The sequence below is a fragment of the Asparagus officinalis genome, chromosome 7 (assembly GCF_001876935.1).
Source record: "Asparagus officinalis chromosome 7, Aspof.V1, whole genome shotgun sequence".
Classification (NCBI taxonomy): Eukaryota; Viridiplantae; Streptophyta; class Magnoliopsida; order Asparagales; family Asparagaceae; genus Asparagus; species Asparagus officinalis.
The window spans coordinates 1,865,859-1,884,594 of NC_033800.1; the positions used below are offsets into that span (position 1 = coordinate 1,865,859).

Sequence of the window (18,736 nt, forward strand, 5' to 3'; positions counted from 1 at the left end):
CAAAGTTGCCGAGAGAGAGAAGGCACACACAAAATCAAATAAAAAATAACAGCACAAACTCAAAACATGAGATTTACGTGGGTTGGCAAGTTGCCTACGTCTATGGGGCAAGAAGGGGAGGGGTTTTCACTATTAGAAAGAAAACACAAAATAGAGATTACAAATCACTCACAAACCCTCAAATTAATCTCTCAAACAAAGCTCTCAACTCTCACCAATTTGCTCTCACAAGAAATCTCAAAATCACCCTTTATCCCTCTCAATTCAGAAAAAATTCTGATCAATACAAAACCCTAAAATCGGGTTTTAATATATATCAAAGCACAAACCCAAATAGGACAGGAAACCAAGCCCCGTGGCAAACGACAAAAACCAAAAATCGATTACAGGGTTTGGCGGTCGGCCGCGACCGTCGACCGGCCAGAGTGCAGAGACACACCCTGTACTCGTGCACGTTTCCAGTCGACCGTCGAAGTCATCGCGGTCGACCATACGGCCTCCAAAATGTTCCCTTCGTCAATTTGTCTGAACTTCGTCGCCGTCGTTCCCGTTTCTACAATTCTCCATCTAGGTGAAGTTTTTTCAAAACTGAGCCGACACTAACCAAATCAAACGTCTTACTTGTTACGTCCAGTACGAAGTGGAACAATCCACGATAACGGATTCAATCCACAACAAGTCGAGAACCCAAATAAGAATGCGAACAAACTCCAAAATGTCGGTATCAACTCATCAAACCGGCTGCATCAAAATAACTGCTTACGTATCCTCTTGCCCAACGAATCAAGCCTCACGTAGTTCATCCAAATGGCCCCAAACGACCTCAATCAACTAGAAAATTTCTCAATTCTTCACTAACCTTTCGATCATCAACACTAACCAATCTGCAGCTGTTCACGCCCCTGTTATCCTCAAAGTGAAAAGACAAACTCTCTTCTAAACTTGCATCTCTCCCCACTAACTCTGTCTTGGAGCTTAACCCCTCAACTATATATGTAGAAGAAATACAATTACCAATCATAGTCAAATCTGAGTTGTGTCTACCAGCTGCACTCAAAATCTGATCCTAAACCTCCGGTTTTTTATCCTCAAACTCATCATCTGTATCTGTTGAGGGCGGAAGCCACTAGATGTCCGCCGAGGAACCAAACCAAATACCGAGAGAGAAGGCAACTCAAATCAAATGATAATGACATAAACTCAAACACAATGTTTAGCGTTGTTCGGAAAATTACCTACGTCCACGGGGCAAGAAGGGATGAGTTTTCACTATAGAGAAAAGAGAGTACAAAATAGAGAATACAAGATCACTCAACTAACCTCTCAAACAAATCTCTCAAATCTCACAAAGTAAACCCTCAAACAAATTACTCAGAAATATCTCTTTTTTTGTGCTCAAAATCACCTTCAAGCTACCCTAAAATCCAATTCTAGCAATTGGAACAATCGATAACCCTAAACAAAACGTATTTCTATTTATATCAAATAGAAAACCCAATCAGAACAGGAAACCAAGCCTAGGTCCAAAACCGCATCATGGTCGACCGTCGCGCCAGTCGTGGTTGACCGTCGCGCCAGTCGCGGTCGACCGTGGCAAATGACAGAGAATAAAAAACCACTACAGGGTCTCGCGGTCGACCGTCACGCCACTCGCGGTCGATCGTAAAAAGTCCAGAGACTTTTCCAGGCTACGTGCATGTTCGCGGTCGACCGTCGCGTATGTTCGCAGTCGACCTCGCGCCAGTCACTGTCGACCTGCCCGAACTCAAAACTGTCCTCCGCTATTTCCTAAACTTTGTTGTTTCCTCTTTAATTCTCCACCTCGGTGAAGTTTTCTCAAAACTGAGCCGACACCAACCAAACCAAATGTCTCACTTGTTACATCCAGTACAAAGTGAAACGAAATCACAACAACGGACTCAATCAACAACAAGTTGAGACCCAAATGAGAATACGAACACTCTCCAAACATCGGTATATACCCATCAAATCGGCTGTATCATAAATGACTGCCTACGTATCCTCTTGCCAAAGGAATCAAGCATTCACGTAGTTTCCCCAAATGGTCTTCAAATGCCCTCAATCAAATAAAAAAGTTCTCAACTCTTCACCAACAAATATGCGGCTGATAGCTCTCCAAATGGCCCCAAAGTGAAACAAAAAAAGTTCTCAACTCTTCACCAACAAATATGCGGCTGATAGCTCTCCAAATGGCCCCAAAGTGAAACAAATCAAACACCTCACCAACAAATATGCGGCTGATAGCTCTCCAAATGGCCCCAAAGTGAAACAAATCAAACACCTCCACCTGAGGTGAACCAATGATCGTATCCAAATCATATCCACCAGCTGCATTTGAGTCAACCAACTCATCATCTGCACCCAAATACAAATGATCCCCTAACTGTATCACCTCAGCTGGAATCTCAAACAATACAGTATGATCTGGAGTATGTAGAGTAATCTTCACCCAATATGGAGTAGCATCGCTCTCCATCTGCTGTGATATATCTAAGGTCTGTCCAAAACTATCTACCTGCTGAGAGTCAATTAGCTCTCTCATCGAAACCTCAACCGAAGTGACACTACCAAACCAAACATCCAATGGAGTTTTACCTCTAATCGCAGCAGTCGACAACCTATGACCAAGATAACATAAATATGTCAAAGCTTCAACACCAGAATCAATGCTCGATATGAAACGCCGGTCCTCCTCCAGTAAGGAATAACTCACCAAATCTGTCATCTCATCTCATTGTCCTAAGATTTCCTTTCCACCGAAGTGTCTCAAAATATCATGAACTCGGTTCAAATACAAAAACAGGTCCCTCTTGTACCTCCCACTAAAATCAAAATAAAGTATCTTCACCTTTCTGCCAATCTCACACTTCTTTAATCTGTTGGAGACTATTAGGACTTTATCCAATCTGGATTTGGTTGTAACCCAAGCATGCCTAGAACAGCCACCAACAAAGGAAACCAAACATCGATTACCTCCTAACGATACCTCATTGGAAGACTCCCAAACATCCGTGTGAACTCCTCCTAAAAGACCCTTAGTGTGGTGAATAGAGGTGTCAAACTTCACCTTGATCTTCTTGCTCACATCAAAGTGTTCACTGGACTTCAAATTACAGGCTTGTGCACCCATCTCCAAACCAATACTGGAATGATAAAGCCCCAAATGTCGTAATCTAGTCGAATCAACAGAAGTCACCAGCTCTCCACATGTTACCGAACTTCCAATCAAATAGTACAGGTTATTTCTCCTGACGCCCTTCATCACAATCAGAGTCTTCCACGATCTCGAGAACCATGTCCTCAGCATGAACTTTCAGACCCTCTCCAACCAAAGCTTCAATTAAGATCAAGTTCTTCCTCAATTAAGGAACATATCTCACACCACATTACTCCCTTACAGTCCCGTCAAATATTTTGATGTGAATTCTATCTATTCCAAGGATCTGACATGTACGATTGTCTTCCGTACATACCACACCACTATCCAGCTTCTCAAAACTGAAGAACCATTCCCTTCTAGGACACACATGATAAGTCGCACCACTATCCAACATCCACGATTCCTCCGAATAGCTACCTGTAAGACTGATAGAAAGCGAATAAATAAAAGTATCAGAAATATTACCCTCCGATATAACGATGTTTGCTTCTAATGATGGTTGCTTCCCTTTTCCTTTCTGTTTATTCTTCATCCATTCATCGAGCTTTGGACAATCTTTCTTCCAATGACCAATCTCCTTGCACCAAGCACACTGATCTTTTCTAACTATAGGATGCCCTACTCTAGACTGTGACTTCATATTCTTCCGGTTTGGATTCTTCTCTCTTGCGATCAATACCTCTGCTGTTGTGTCACTTGTAGACTCTTTATCCTTCTTTCGAAGCTGGTAATTAACAAGTGCAACGACGACCTCACTATATGAAAGAGATGCATTCTCATTAATAAGAGTAAGGACAAATGTCTTATATTCCTCGTCAGGTAAGAAACTCAACAACAACAACGCATTATCCTCATCTTCAATCACAACATCTACATTCACCAAATCCGCAAGAAGCTCCGTGTAGTGATTCATGTGATCACCAATAGAGATCTCATTCTTCAATTGGAAGCGATAAAGCCTCATCTTCAAATGCAAGCGATTTTTCACACTCTTGGTCATATACTTGCTCTCAAAGTCTCCCAAATTTTTTTAGCCGAAGTTTCATTCATCACATCATTCTTTAAATCTTGAGTCAAATAAAACCTAATCACACCACACACCATTCTATTCATCTTTTTCCAAACCTTCTCATTAATATCATCTGGCTTGCCATCCAATTTCAAAGTATCTTCCAAATTTTACGCGTTCAGCACATCCAAAATCTCACATCTCCATAATCTAAAATTGTTTATGCCATTAAACTTCTCCACATCCATCTTCGTAGAGTGGATATTCAAATTTTAAATGGTCTTCACGCCAGAAATACCACTCTCAACACCCGAAGTACCTTCTTTCCCAGTCATCTTCCTCAACACACCAACAACCAATGTGGAACAAACTAAAGAATAGATCCAAAATTTTAAAAAAAAAGATTATCTTTACCAAGAAGATCCCACATTTATCATCAAATGAAGCTCTTGATGAACTTTCAAAACGATCTACTCCTCCAAATAGCCCAAGCGTAGCCCGAGCTCTGATACCACTTGTTGAGGGCGGAAGCCCCTAGATGTGCGCCAAGGAACCAAACCAAATGCCTAGGGAGAAGGCAACTCAAATCAAACAATAATGACACAAACTCAAACACAAAGTTTAACATGGTTCGGCAAATTGTCTACGTCCACGGGGTAAGAAGGGATGGGTTTCCACTATAGAGAAAAGAGAGTACAAAGTAGAGATTATAAGATCATTCAACTAACCTCTCAAACAAATCTCTCAAATCTCACAAACTAAACCCTCAAACAAATTGCTCAGAAAGATCTCTTTTTTCTGTGCTCAAAATCACCTTCAAGCTACCCCAAAATCCAATTCTAGTAATTGGAACAATTGATAACCCTAAACAAAACATATTTGTATTTATAACAATTAGAAAACCTAATCAGAACAGAAAACCAAGCACAGGCCCAAAACCGCATCGCAGTCGACCGTCGTGTCAGTCGCGGTCGACCGTGACAAACAACAAAGAACAAAAAACCACTACAAGGTCTCGCGGTCGACCGCCGCGTCACTCGCATTCGACCGCAAAAAGTCCAGAGACTTTTTCAGGCTACGTGCATGTTCGCGGTCGACAGTCGTGTCAGTCGCGATCAATAGTCGCGCCAGTCGCGGTCGACCGGCCCGAACTTAAATCTGTCCTCCGCTATTTCCTGAGCTTTGTTATTTCCTCTTCAGTATCAACATCAACTATCTGATCCCCAAACTGTATCACCTCAGCTGGAATCCTAAACAATACAGAATAATTTGGAGAATAAGGAGTAATCTTCATCAAACGTGAAGTGGCATCACTCTCCACTCACTATGATACATCTATGATCTATCCAAAACTCTCCACCTGCTGAGAGTCAATAGGTTCCATCATCGAAACCTCATCAAAAGTGACACTACCAAACTAACTATCCAATAGAGTTTTACCTCCAATTACAGCAGACGACAACCTATAAATAAGATGGCTCGAATATGTCAAAGCCTCAACCCAGAACCTCTTCTGCAAACTTCTGCTTGACAACAAACACCGTTCCTTCTCCAGCAAGATACAGTTCTTTAAATTTGCTACCCCATCTAGTTGCCTCAAAATTTTCTTTCCATCGAAGTGTCTCAAAATGCTCTGAGCACGACACAAATATAGAAACGGTTCCTTCTTGTACTTCCTACCAAAATCAGAATGGAGTACTTTGCCTTTTTTGTCTGTCTTAGTCTCTATACACTTCTTCCACCAGTTGAAGACTACTAGGACTTTATTCAAACGGGACTTAGTAGCAACCCAAACATGTCTAGAACAATCATCAACAAAGGAAACCATATATCTATTACCTCTCAATGATACCTCCTTGGAAGGCCCCCAAACGCCCACATGAACTCCATCGAGAAGGTCCTTAGCTTGGTGAATAGAGATGCTAAACTTCACCTTGGTCTTCTTGCTCATATCAAAATGTTCATTAGACTTCAAACTGCAAGTCAATGCACCTTTCTTCAAATCAATACTGGAATGGCCCGGCCTTAAATGCCCCAGTCTAGTCGAATCAATAGAAATCGTCAGCTCTTCACCTGTCACCGTACTTCCAGTCAAGTAGTACAAGTTACTCCTCCTAACGCTCTTCATCACAATACGAGAGCATCTCACAATCTCAAGAACCACGTCCTCAATATAAACTTTCAGACCCTCTCTAACTAAAGCTCCAATCGAGATCAGGTTTTTCCTCAAGGAATGAACATATCTCACACCATGTAACTCTCTAACTTGTCACACCCTATGTCACTAGGAAAGAACCCTAGAGGGGAGATGGGTGAATAGGATTTATGCTAATCTAATCTGATTTGATATCAATTAAACTAATTAATAAATATACTAACAAATTAGATATGCAACAAGATATATATGCAAGGATATAAAAACAAGGGTAAGTAAATAAATATAAACAATATAGTGGATAAATTAGATAATGAGAGAATGACGATAGAGATAAACAAAATATAAGTGTACAAGCCAAACTCAAACACACAAGAAATAATCACGGAGTTCGGAACTTCCGTCCTACATCTCCACTCCCCACTCTCATGGAGAAATCCACTATCACACCGAATTTTTGACACACACCGGATTTTCGACGCTCACCCGAAAACGTTTACACCACACAATATCGATTTTTAACGCTCACCAATGAACGTTCACAAACACTCATAATGTAACTACACAACTACCACCTCAAGTATTGGCCTCTCACGTGTCTCCCTCAAATGCTCAAAATTATGACCTATCTTTACGCTTTACCACCGACCCCACTCCTCTTGAGACCGACCACGTCTCTCACCTTTACACTCTTCTTGGTGCATTTGTGCAATACAAAGTGAATCCTCACAGGTAAGCTCTCCAACAAATGATTATTATCTAAATAAGGTGAGAAATCAATTAAGCCTAACTCAATATTATAATCTCACAATCCCAAATATACTATGTATGAAAATACTAAAAGCTCAATACTAAAAGCTCAATGTAGGTGTGTGTAACAAAGAGATAAATCAAAACTAAACTCAATGTAATTCTAGCTAATAGAAATTATAATCAAAATAAATAAATAAATAGAAAAGAGAGAGAGCGAGAGAGAGAGATGAGTTGAATGCCCAAACACTAAAGGATGATCTCTTCAAGCTCTTGTGAAAATTTCTTCACAAACAAACTCTCTTGAAAACAAACTTAAAACCAAACTTAAACACTTATAAACTTGTTTTGAAACTCTTAAACATTCATAAGAAACAATAAAAGTTAAGGGCTTTTTATAGCCTCTTAAACCAGCTAAAAATCCCCCAAAAACCCACAAAAACAAAAACTAGCCGTTACTAGCCGTTATAGGCTGAAAAGACCAAAATACCCTAAAATCCAGCATTCTGGAAATTTGTGTATCTAGCTTTGTAAAATTAATTAAAAATAGTAAATCAACTACAAAAATAATAAAAATTTTAGGTAAGTTTCTATACGTGTATATAAACATTTTAGAGAAAGTATTTCTAAAATATCATTTTCCAGTTGAGAGAAATAATTATTTGAACACAGATATTACAGATTCTGAAAACTTCTGAAACACCCAATTTTGTAAAATTAATTCAGTATAGTAAATCAACTCCAAAAATAATAAAATTTTGGAAAATATTTTTAAACATGTAATAGAACATGTTAGAAAAATAATTTCTCAAATTACATTTCTCATTTGTGAGATATTATTTATTTTGTAAACCGTTCAAAACATGAAAATATATTTATATACGTGTTGTTAAGTTTTCATGTGTATGTGGCTAAACACATTGTTTACTAAAACAAAAAATGATAAATATGAAACATGTATTTATGTATATAAATAAGTATATTTATTTCATATTTATATAAATTTGAAAAACTATAAAACCAAAACGTATATGTGTGTATATAATTGAGCTTAAAGTATCTACACACAAAGCATAAAACCTAAACTATAAAAACTATACCCAAGCAACCTTGATCTTCAATTTGAGCTCGTCTTGGTAAACTTTGCGGATGAAGCTAGATATTGGATATTTGACTTGAATTGTATTGACTTCATATCGATATTTTCGCCAACCTCCATTGGATGTGATCGTGTAGGCTCAATTCCATCATACCTTCGACTGATTGTTTGTCTAAAATAAATATAAAAACACAAACATTAGACAAACAATATTAGTTGTAAATTATTTATTAAAACATCATCAAAATAAAAAGGCCAACAATCTCTCCCTTTTTGATGATGATAAATAATTTACACAATGAGTATATAAAATATACAATAAAGTACAATACTCATAAACATAAATATACTCACATATTTCTCCCTCTTTGGCAACATAAAAAATAGGGATATAAAAGAAATAGGAAAGCGAAAGATGCCCCTACCTATAAGCATGGTGAGTATAAAAACAAATATAGGAAAAATCTGTCACTATCAAAATATCTTAATGAATATATGCAATGAGGACCAAGGTAAACATATGTGAGCAAGCATAGATAAAAACATGCTAGGCAAAACTCACATACAACAAGACAATGAGAACACATATAGATATATCATTATGGAAGAGTGTGTCTCAAATCAAAAACATAAAAACCATATGAAAATAGATTTATGAAAACAAATGAATAGGAAACATGAGAATCATAAAAAAAATTCAAACGAAAACAAATCACTCAAATGAAATTATAAATCAAAATTTAAATCCCATAAAATAAATTGATATTAATTTTTGACAAAGAAAAGGCAAGAGGGGCAATCATATCAAGCTCTTAAGCTTGTCTCAACCCATATAAAGATTTTAGCACCCGGTAAACACAATTTAGGAAATAAACACCCAATAAATCCAGGAGTTGCTCAAACACAAACCTCTCATGACAATGAAAACCAAAAAATCATGAAAACAAAAGGATTATCCATAAAATTGTTTTCAAAAAAATATATTTTTCAAAACCAAGAAATAAAAAATAAAAAACAATAAGAATCTTGGTATTTTAAAAAAACCAAACTTGTTTTGGTACCTAACTACTCTTGGTACCTAAGAGTCTAGGGATATGACTCGTATCATCTAAGCTTAAAGCCCTAGGGTTATGAACCTATTTGGACGTATTTTGTGCACTAATCCGGTCACAACAATAATCTTACAAATGACCCTTCTGATTGTAATATGTGCAATGAAAGCGGTCTATTTGTTTTTCTGGACCATTAACTCGTGCACAGGAAACATTTGCAAACATGGATGATATTTTAAATTTATTTTGCAAATGTGAAAGTTTTTTTAAATCAAAACAAAATTTGGTTAAATGACCAAACCTACCACAAAAATCACATTTAAACACATTAGCATGCTTATGATGAGCTTTGTGAGTATGAGCATGTGAATGTGTATGTGTACATAATAAAGAAACTAAATGGGATGCACAAGGAGCATTAGCATTCTTATGTTTGTGTGCATCATAGCAAAATTTACCTAGATGGCCTTTTTCGGCCGTAAATGGAATATTTGTAAACTTTGCTATACAAATGTGCATAGTGTGTAGGTGATTTAGAAGTTATAGTACCAGATTTAGCATATTTGTTCATAAGTCTCTTATGATTATCAATGCATGTGTTTAAAGTTAAATCTAAGCATGATATATGGTTTTTCACAAGATTCAATTCATTATTAGTCACAACATCATTGATAATAGAAGTAGAGCATGTATGGTTATTCTTAAAAAAATCAAATTCATTTCTAATGTATTCTATTTCTAGCAATGGCATCATTATTAACATGAGTTAAGCAAGCAATAGACGAAGAAATGTTATTATTTTTCAAACTTAACAACTCATTGTTTTCTTTCAAACTAGCATTCTCTTTAGCAATTACATCAAGTTTGAAAGCTAGCGACTCATGATCGGATTTTAATTCTACATGCTTGCTTTTCAAATTAACAAAATTTTTATACAATTAGTTATAGGCATGCATTAATTTTTTATATGCACATGCGAGTTCATTGATAGATAAATCATTATCAGAATCAGATTCGCTTATCACATTAAGGCTATCGCCTAGTGACCGTATGCATGATGCTCCAATAAAACTTGAAGAGGAAGCCGCCAAAGCTCGTCGGATCGCCTCCAAGTTCCCTTGATGCGCTTCTATGAATTTTCACAATGTGTGAGCGCTTATCAAATGAATCAAGCTTGTTAGAAAATGATAAGTCAAAAGCATTATGCAAAAATTCTAACAAAAGTTTATTCATGGTAAACATTCTTAGATCATTTTTACTCCACTTAGATTTCTCCGAAGTGGGAACAATATAAGCACAATCTATAATTTTCCATAAATCAAAGTGTCTAGATCGAATAAAAAGTTTAAATCTAACACACCATTGAGCATAAGGGAAATTATCTAATCTACGAGCAATATTAATGGCATAACTAAACTAGGTGCACCGTGCATATCCATAATTATAATTATATGCAAGCAAGACAAATACAATCAAAACTAGATTAGCATAATAAGATAACTTAGATCTTTAACTCAAGACGATTAGACTTTAAATCAAAGAGCACCAAGTTCTAATACCAATTGTTAGACCCTAATGCCAGTAAAAAAGAACCCTAGAGGGGGATGAATAGGGTTTATGCTAATCTAATCCGATTTAATACCAATTAAAACAAATTAACAAATATTCTAGTAAATTAGATATACAACAAGATATATATGCAAGGATATACAAACAAGGGTAAGTAAACAAATATAAATAATATAGTAGATAAATTAGACAATAAGAGAATGACGATAGGGATAAACAAAATATAAGTACACAAGCCAAACTCAAACACACAAGAAATGATCACGGAATTCGGACCTTCCGTCCTACATCTCCGCTCCCCACTCCCGGGAAGAAATCCACTATCACACCGGGTTTTCGACGCTCACCCGAAAACGTTTACACCACATAATATCAGTTTTTAACGCTCACCGATCAACATTCACAAACACTCACAATGTAACTACACAGCTACCACCTCAAGTGTTGGCCTCTCACGTGTTTCCCTCAAGTGCTCAGAACTACGACCTACCTCTAACTTTTACCACCGACTCCACTCCTCTTCGGACCGACTACGTCTCTCACCTCTATACTCTTCTTGGTATATTTGTGCAATACAAAGTGAATTCTCATAATTAAGCTCTCCAACAAATGGTTGTTCTCTAAACAAGGTGAGAACTCATTTAATCTTAACTTAATGTTACAATCTCACAATCCTAAATATACTATGTATGAAAATACTAAAAGCTCAATGTGGGTGTGTGTAACAAAGAGATAAATTAAAGCTAAACTCAATGTAATTCTAGCTAATAGAAATTATAATCAAAACAAATAAATAGCTAGAAAAGAGTTTAGAAAATTTCTCCAATAAATGACAAGAGAGAGATGAGTTGAATGCCCAAACACCAAAGGAAGATCTCCTCAAGCTCTTGTGAAAATTTCTTCACAAACAAACTCTCTTGAAAACAAACTTTAAACCAAACTTAAACACTTGTAAACTTATTTTAAAACTCTCTTAAACATTCATAAGAAACAATGAAAGTTAAGGGCTTTTTATAGCCTCTTAAATCAGCCAAAACCCCCCAAAAACCTACAAAAATAAAAACTAGCCGTTACTAGCCGTTATAGGCTGAAAAGATCAAAATACCCCAAAATTCAGCATTCTGGAAATTTGCATATCTAACTTAAAATCAATTAAAAATAGTAAATTAACTATAAAAATATTAAAAATTTTAGGTAAGTTTCTATACGTGTATATAAACATTTTAGAGAAAGAATTTCTAAAATATCATTTTCCAGTTGAGAGAAATAATTATTTGAACACAGATATTACAGATTCTGAAAACTTCTGAAACACCCAGTGTTTTCAATGCGCGAGGCGCAATGCGGGGCGCAAAGTCAGTTTACGCGTACATGCGCAAGGCGCAATGTGATGCGCGCGCCCGAGCGAAGCGAGGCGCACTCTTGACCATAAATTTTTTGAGATATACAAGATGCATGAAAATAATAAATATTTGTGAAATTTCTATTGCATGACACTAACAACTATATTTTTAAACTTTCATACTAATATATTGCATGACACTAACAACTATAGTTTTATTTTCCTTCTTTACAGGTTATAAATAGCGAATCAAGTTTCAACTTTCAAGTCAACTAATAGCAGTGTAGCACTACACCTAGTGCAAATAGCAAGAATCAATACTCGCAGTCTCGCACAAGAAATCAAATAGTATCACATTTTCAACAATTATGATTGATATCATGATATGTAATATGTATTAATAAGAAGCAAGCAATTAGTCCGTAAATCTCTTTGTAAATAATTGTAAGTTAGTTAGCATTTCTACAGTCCAACATTTGTAAGTTAGTTAGTATTTCTATAGTCAAACAATCATTTGATTAACCCCATCTTAACAGTCAACTGACTCAACACAATGTTTGAACAAAACTTCTCTACTCGCCAAATTGCTGTCAAACAGTCAAATCTAAATTCTTAGCTCACTACCTCAAATCATTAACTCAAGTTATTAAGTACTAACTATTCATTAAAATAGTAAACATTAAAAATCAGTTTATTACCAACTACCCGAACAGCATTAAGCTCTTAACAGAGATAAATGAAGAAAAAAAGAAAATAAAAAAGGCAACAGAGTTGTTAAGTTCACGTGAGAATAAAAAAAAAAGGCAAAGAGGTGAGACTGAGAGTGAGACCGAAGTTTCGATCAGAGAAAGAAAAGAAAAGAAACGAAGCGGGGAGAGAAAAGGAAAAAAACGAAGAAGGGAGAGAAAATCGAACAGAGAAAGAAAAAAAAACGGCAAACAAAAAGAAATGAAAAAAGTCGGGAAACAAACCTTCGATCACCGCCGGAAGCTCGCCGCGTTCTTCTCGTCGTCGGCTGTTCGTCGTCCTCCGCTCTTTCGTCAGAAGCTCGTCGTCCTCTGCTCGCCGCCGCAGGAGAAGGAAGCCCTAATTCTTCTTGCAGAGGTGAAGATAGAAGCCCTAATTTTCTTTGCAACGATAAAAATCGAAGAGGTGAGACCGATTTGGGACCTTGGGTGTAATATTGAGTCGGGTTTGTACCCGATAGCCTGTTTAAAACCAACCCACATCTGTTGAACTCAAGGCGATCGCCTTGGTTGTCTTCTGAAGCGCTGCGGGGCGCTGATGAGGCGCGCGCTTCGCGTAAGCGTAGCGCCCCGCACCTCATGTAGGGCGCTATGCCGCCGCGCCGCAGCGCTTTGCGCCCGAGGCGCGCGCCTCAGAGCGCTTTTAAAATCACTGGAAACACCCAATTTTGTAAAATTAATTCAGTATAGTAAATCAACTCCAAAAATAATAAAATTTTGGAAAATATTTTTAAACATGTAATAGAACATGTTAGAAAAATAATTTCTTAAATTACGTTTCTCATTTGTGAGATATTATTTATTTTGTAAACCGTTCAAAACATAAAAATATATTTATATACGTGTTGTTAAGTTTTCATGTGTATGTGGCTAAACACATTGTTTACTAAAACCAAAAATGATAAATATGAAACATGTATTTATGTATATAAATAAGTATATTTATTTCATATTTATATAAACTTGAAAAACTATAAAACCAAAACGTGTATGTGTGTATATAATTGAGCTTAAAGTATCTACACACAAAGCATAAAACCTAAACTATAAAAACTATAAAAACTATACCCAAGCAATCTTGATCTTCAATTTGAGCTTGTCTTGATAAACTTTGCGGATGAAGCTAGATATTGGATATTTGACTTGAATTGTATTGGCTTCATACCGATATTTTCACCAACCTCCATTGGATGTGATCGTGTAAGCTCAATTTCATCTTACCTCTGACTGATTGTTTGTCTAGAATAAATACAAAAATACAAATACTAGACAAATAATATTAGTTATAAATTATTTGTTAAAACATCCTCAAAATAAAAAGGCCAACATAACTATCCCATCATACATCTTGATACAAATTTTACCTATCCTAAGGATCTGACATGCACGGTTATCACCCATGTACACCACACTACTATCCAGCTTTTCAAAACTAAAGAACTATTCCCTTTTAAGGCACACGTGATATGTTGCATTACTATCCAACATCCACTCGTATTCCTCCGAATAGTAATCTGTAGGACTGATAGAGAGCGAAAAAACAGATGAGTCGAAAATAATATCATCTGATTCGATGATGTTTGCTTCTGATGATGGTTGTTTCTCTTTTTCCTTTTGCTTGTTATTCATCCATTCGCTAAGCTTTAGACAATCTTTCTTCCAATGACCAGTCTCTTTACACCAAGCACACTGATCTTTACCAACTGTAGGATGCCCTACTCTAGACTGCGACTTCTAATTCTTCCGGTTTGGATTTTTCCCTCTTGCGATCAATACCTCTGCTATTGTGTCGTTTGAAAACTCCTTGTCTTTCTTCCTTAGCTGATAATTCACAAGAGCAGTGGTAACCTCACTATACGAAAGGGACGTCTTCCCATTGATTAGGTTAAGAACGAAGGTCTCATATTCTTCATCTGGTAAGGAACTCAACAACAACAATGTCTTGTCCTCATCCTCGATCATAACATCCATATTCGTCAAATCCGTAAGAAGCTTCGTGTAGTTGTTCATGTGATCACCAATTGAGATTCCCTTCTTTAACTGGAAACGGTAAAGTCTCCTCTTCAAATGCAAGTGATTTTTAACACTTTTTGTTAAATACTTGCTTTCAAGAATCTCTCAAATCTTCTTTGCAGAAGTCTTATTGATCACATCATAATTTAGATCATGTGTTAAACAAGACCTAATGACGCCACACGTCGTCCGATTCATCTTTTTCCAAACCTTTTCTTTCATATCATCCGGCTTGCCATCCAATTCCAAAGTATCCTTCAAATTTTACGTGTTCAACGCATCCAAAACCTCACATCTTTATAAATCAAAATTGTTTGTGCCATTAAACTTCTCCACATCTATCTTTGTAGAGTGGATATTCAAACTTTGAATGATATTCACACCAGAAGTACCACTCTTAACACCCGATACATCTTCTTTTCCAGTCATTTTTCTCAAAGCACCAACAAACTAATTCGGAACTAACTAAAGAATAGATCCAAACTGATAAAATGTAGATTTTTTACCAAAAAAGATTCCACATTTATCTCCAATTGAAACCCTAGAAGAGCTTCCATAGCGATCTACTCCTCCACCAAACTCCAAGCGTAGTCCAAAGCTCTGATACCACTTGTAGTGTGGTGGCGTAGCGGAATCCGCAAAGTTGCCGAGAGAGAGAAGACAGACACAGAATCAAATCAAAAATAACAGCACAAACTCAAAACAGGAGATTTACATAGTTCGACAAGTTGCCTACGTTCACGGGACAAGAAGGAGAGGGTTTTGACTATTAGAGAGAGAATACAAAATAGAGATTACAAATCACTCACATACCCTCAAATTAATCTCTCAAACAAAGCTCTTAACTCTCACCAATTTGCTCTCACAAGAAAGCTCAAAATCACTCATTATCCCTCTTAATTCAGAACAAATTCTGATCAATATAAAACCCTAAAATTGTGTTTCAATATATATCAAAACACAGACCCAAACAGAACAGGAAACCAAGCCCAGGTCCAAACCCGACTCGCAGTCGATCGCCGACAAAGTCGCGGTCGACTGTAGCAAACGACAAAAACCAAAAAACGATTACAGGGTTTGGCGGTCGGTCGCGGTGGTCGACCGGCCAGAGTGCAGAAACACACCATGTACTCATGCACGTTTCCGATCGACCGCTGAAGTCATCACGGTCGACCGTACGGCCTCCAAAATGTTCTCTTCGTCAATTTGCCTGAACTTCGTCGCCGTCGTTCCCGTCGTCGCCGCCACCACCACCACATCATGATGTTGTTTTGAATAAGGTAATATTTTCAGCATAGCAAACATTAAAGAAAGGTATTTACTTAAAAGAGTGGATGCGCTAGAATGATCCCTTGAACAAAGATGCTTCCTTTTTTTATTCAAGAACCTTACGTTGTGCTTGGATGTTTCTAAAGAAGGAAATTCATCATTGAAATCATGATCTAACCCTTTTCCCATCGAAATGGGATCTCCTCTTTTTCAAAAGGCTACATGAGACGTTTTGGTAAAATATTACAACTGGAAACACACACACACACGCACAGAGCATACACACACATTTGACATCAACAATTAAATTAGCCCTTTGCAAGAGAAGTTTCTGATTTTTTTTTCCAATAAAGTTTCACTAGCTTAAAGAAAATTCTGGATTTAAAATCAAAATAAATAGAGTGTGACAAGAAACACTAACTATAAAATGTCTGCTCAATGTTGAAATCTTAACATCATTAAAATTCAGCGATTATTATTATACATCCAAACGCTTCCCTTTCTCTGATCACTCTCCCCAAATCAAGCTAAAAAAGACAACGAATAAATAAAAAAATTCGTTACCTGTTGATCTCCAGCCCGCTGCGGTCTTCGATTAGAATGAACGAAGCGAGCACAGAATCGATCGAAGGCAACTTCGAGAGGAGTTGAAGCGCGGTTGAGTTTTATGCCCTGTTTGGATGGGGGGTAGAGAGGGGGAGGGGAAGAGAAATGAGGCTTTCACCTTGTTTGGGAGTTTTTTTAAGGAGGGTAGAGAGGAGGAAGGAAGGGGAAAGGAGGGTAAAATTGCTTGGTTTTCTTTCCCCCCCGATTTGGGCGGTAGAGGAGGGTAGAGGAGGGTAAAGGGGTGTAATGACATTCTTACCCCCATCAAAACAAATAAAAGAACTGATGTGTTATTAGTATAAAGTCATTTATGTAAATTTACATATATTTACTTCCTTTTACCTTTATTCACCTTACTCAACTCCCAAACAACATATTACAATTCTCTTCCCTTCCCTTCCCTTCCCTTGCCGTTGTTTACCTTTCCTTCCCTTCCCTTAGTAAACTCTCAAACACACCATTAGGGAAAGCACGTTGGCTGCTCAGAAGAACTCAAAACCCTAACGCTAACCTTAAATCTCTTCATTAATGTTCAATTTCACTTTTTTAAGGCTTGTTCATCTCTCAAAAAGGGAGGGAGACAAACAAAAATTCGCTCTTTGAATCCACGCAACGATCGACCGCGCTCCGAATAGAGCCAGAGGAAAACGAATTTTGCACTTACAGCGTTGCAGGTTTGGGCCCGCAGCAAGTGGGCCTCGCTCACAATAGTTGGTCTAGGTTAGCTATTAGCCCAGAAGTTCAGGTGGAAGTCCACCAGGATCGCCGTGAAAAATGGGCCGAGTCGCGTAAATTACTTGTTAAGCGAAGAAAATGTATCTTATAAGCAGGGGTCTTCTAGTCTTTCCTTTATTTTGCATATCAATTTTAAAGGGTGTTTGGGAAGGCTTATTTTTTTAAAGCTTATAAGCTATACTAACTTTTAGTATCTTTTGAATTTTTTAATAGAAATACTATAAAAACTGTTTGGGTAAAATAGTAATAGGGGCACACTGTTGAACATAAACGTGATTAAATTATAGAGGATAAACTTAAGAGCGGAAGCTTATACCTGAATCCATGTCTTGGATTTGAGATGGGTTTTGGATCTTCTAATCTTAGGGTTTCTCTCCTTAAGATCTCTTTAGATGGGGATAAGAGAATGAGAGTGGCTAACCCTAGATTAGGGACCATAACCCCATATATATAGATGGTGTACATTTGTAATTTGTCCCCTCATCAAATTACAATTACAACCTGGTATCTGCACATATAACCTCATGGTTTATTTAGATACCCATTAACCCAAATTAATTAATCACTTCAGTGTGTTATCATGAAGAATAACAATACACACAGATTAATCATATGTGCCCACAAATAGATTTAATTAGATTTAAATCCAACAATCTCCCACTTGGGCACCATATGATTCCTTAAATTGTTTATAACCTTATGAGCTCAAAATTTCTATCACTGAAAAGGTTTTTCTGAACAATCTCGTCCATTGACTATATCAATATATGATCAAAGAGGCCTTCGTCACATTTATCGTGACTCGACCCATCAATGGTCACATATGCCAATACAATCAAATGACATAGATCAATCATAGATGTGCAGCATGAAAATTACATGCAATGTGATCAGTACATGTTTATTTTTAACTGGTCCTACTTTAGTGATGTCAAAACCAAACATAATGTAACAGAGTGTCTTAACTGAATACTTTATTCTGATCAGACAATATAACCAAACACAAAGCACCAAAAATTACAAACTCCCACTAAATCATGATATCCTCTAATATCACCACACTCATATAAGCGGTGTGCTCATGAAAGACCTTAGGTGGAAATCCCTTAGTAAGAGGATCTGCTATCATGGAATTTGTCCCAATGTGCTCTATGGATATCTGTCCACTCTGTACCCTTTCTTTCACAACCAGGAACTTAATGTCAATATA

The 18,736-nt window shown here is 37.0% G+C and overlaps 1 protein-coding gene across 1 annotated transcript in view; it reads right to left on the reverse strand.

The window, feature by feature from the left end:
* The window catches only part of LOC109849804 (cucumisin-like), a 26,299-nt gene extending 9,452 nt beyond the window's left edge, over positions 1-16,847 (reverse strand). The window contains 2 exon segments of the mRNA XM_020419685.1: positions 8,309-8,366; positions 16,750-16,847. Of these exon segments, the coding sequence (XP_020275274.1) occupies positions 8,309-8,314 (6 nt within the window). The 5' untranslated portion in view covers positions 8,315-8,366; positions 16,750-16,847.